Genomic DNA, 2,314 nt, shown 5'->3' with positions numbered 1-2,314 from the left:
TCCATGCTGCTGTGGAAACAGTAGGCTTGTATCTTTATTGGCTTATATAGAAAAGTGGTTAATCACATCATTTCCCTTTAATTCCTCCTGAGTCTACAGGTTGGAGAATAGAAACACAATGACACAATTCAATGTGGTTTTCTAGCAAGTGAGCTGCTACCTCCTCTTATTTTCTCACTTAAGCCAGATAAGGAGTATAAGATGAATGGGGCAGAATTACAGGGAATGCTTTGCAGAACTGTTTGTAAGAACAGAATGCTCTATATGTTGAAGTGAGCAAGAAGACAAAAAAAAAAACAACTTGGAAAACAATAGCTCTATTTACATATTATTATTATTTTTTTTTTTTTACAAAGTTTAAAAGTACTTTTTATTGCAGACATTTTCATATACAACGTTAGTGAAATCACGTCCCCCCGCCATGGTGAAGACATATATTCTTATCTTATAAAAACATTCAAGTAACCCTGGGCATTTTCATGTTACTCCTTTTTAGTACCTGGGGATTGGCTTTGGCTAGATTTTCTATTTTAACCCATGCTTCTTCCCGTTCTTTCATTTTTAGCTTCTCTTTTAGTTTCTCTGCTTTGAACTGTTGTGTACAGTCATCAAATAGCTTTTGGTTCATCTCCATGAAGAGCTTCAGGGCGTTGTATATCAAGCCATGTATTGTCTTGTTCCAATGGGTCTTTGAGTTGCGGTACAAGGAAGAAAACATGATGGGCAGAATCTTCGCTGCATTGTCACTGATTAAACTCATGATGTATTCATTATTCCAGTAATAGAGAGCTCGCTCTGCCACTCGGAAGTGTGGGCTGGAGACACACTCAGCCAACTGACGGAAGAGGGGCTCCATGATCTTCACAAATTCTGATGGTTCAATGACATCTAAAATCTCTTCTAATTCATTTAAGAACATTACTTCTTTTGGACTGTGAGTCTTTGGCCAGTATTTGAGAAGTGCCATCACCACTGGTTCCGTGAGGGTGCTGTCCTTTTCTAAAAACTGCACTACACAGTATGCCAGCTGGGGATGGCAGACACTCAGAGATTTCACTTTGTGCAAAGGTAGTAACACCTTCAATAAGAAAATCTTGTGCTCTTCTTTGAGTGGTAAGGCAAATCCATTAATTATACTTCCCAATATTTCCAGTAACTCTGCTATGCCATTATGATGCTCTGTTTCATAAATAAACCTATAAAATATATTATTTATCTGTTTTCTGATGTAAGCTCTCAAGCCTAGGAATTTCCCATAGATTCTGTGAAGGGTGGTTTTAAGAAAATCTCTCTCCCGAGGATCTTCACTGTCAAAGAGCTCTAAAAGCTGCAATACAAACTTCTGATCAATATATTTCTTCGCTATATTAGGTTGGAAATCTGGAGACTCTAAAAATCTTAAGAAAAATTCATAAACAAGCTGTAGATGAGGCCAGGCTGCTTCTAACGTTGGTTTGTCTTCCTCTGGGTCAAATTCTGCTCCCGTAGGATTGGAGGAAGGTGGTAATGTTTGAAACATGTTAACTGCAAACATATGGACTACTTCTGGGTAAATAGGCTCTGTGATCACATTCCGATTATGGGTGATATATTCCACCATTTCACTTAAAGCAGCTCGTTTTACCTCCTTCCACTTTAGGTCACTTAGTGGATCAGAAACAAAGTCAAAGAGGATGCAACACTGATGTAACTTCTGGATAAAAAGCTTCTCTTGATCAGCAGGAGGAACATCTCGAATATGGAGAAGGGCCACGGGCTGGAAAGGCCCATTGGAGTTGGCCACATCCACCACCATCCTGCTGCCCGCTTTATTACATGTCAACATCTAGACTTCAGCGGGAAAGGCAATGGGCTCCTTAAGGCAAGAAACCAGCCTCCATTTTAGTTTTTAAAAAAAAGGCAAACTGAAGCTCTCTGCAGCTGGAGGGAACTGCTACATATTATTTTTAAATTCTTTACCTAGGGGGAAAAAAAAAGACTAGAAGGAAATACTTTCAAAATAATTCCTTTGGGTTTCATAATTCTTTTTGTCTTCTTTTCACTGTTCTGTTTGTTCCAAATTCCCTTTCATGAGCAAGTATTGCTAAAACTTTTAATGTATTTAATAAAATTTAATAAATACTTGTTTAAGAACCAAGGTACATGGTGATTTCAATAGATTTTAAAACTGGTAATTTTAAAATGTTCTTTTTTCTTAATAAGCAATATAATTTTTATCTCAATTTGATACATTTATCCTAAGAAAATGAGAAGAACTTTGCCTCTTGGAACAAACATCTTTATAGTTGAAGCTGGGCACCTGTGCGTGGAATAT

The 2,314-nt window shown here is 37.5% G+C and overlaps 1 protein-coding gene across 2 annotated transcripts; it reads right to left on the bottom strand.

Moving 5' to 3' along the window:
* Nucleotides 1-346: 346 nt before the first annotated feature.
* On the bottom strand, nt 347-1,926 carry LOC105551588 (serine/threonine-protein phosphatase 2A 56 kDa regulatory subunit gamma isoform-like). 2 transcript variants are annotated; one of them, XM_011996886.1, is made up of 2 exons: nt 1,197-1,926; nt 347-1,136 (listed from the first exon to the last, which is right to left on the bottom strand). In XM_011996886.1, exons 1-2 carry the CDS (start codon nt 1,823-1,825, stop codon nt 458-460), a joined length of 1,308 nt encoding a protein of 435 aa, XP_011852276.1. In that variant the 5' UTR covers nt 1,826-1,926; the 3' UTR covers nt 347-457. The 2 variants fall into 2 exon arrangements, with proteins under 2 accessions (XP_011852276.1, XP_011852275.1); XM_011996885.1 differs by having other exon boundaries at nt 347-1,926.
* Nucleotides 1,927-2,314: the final 388 nt, after the last annotated feature.

The sequence above is a fragment of the Mandrillus leucophaeus genome, unplaced genomic scaffold (assembly GCF_000951045.1).
Source record: "Mandrillus leucophaeus isolate KB7577 unplaced genomic scaffold, Mleu.le_1.0 Scaffold529, whole genome shotgun sequence".
Classification (NCBI taxonomy): Eukaryota; Metazoa; Chordata; class Mammalia; order Primates; family Cercopithecidae; genus Mandrillus; species Mandrillus leucophaeus.
Note: the sequence above shows the minus strand (reverse complement) of the source record. Positions and strands in the feature narration are given on the sequence as shown.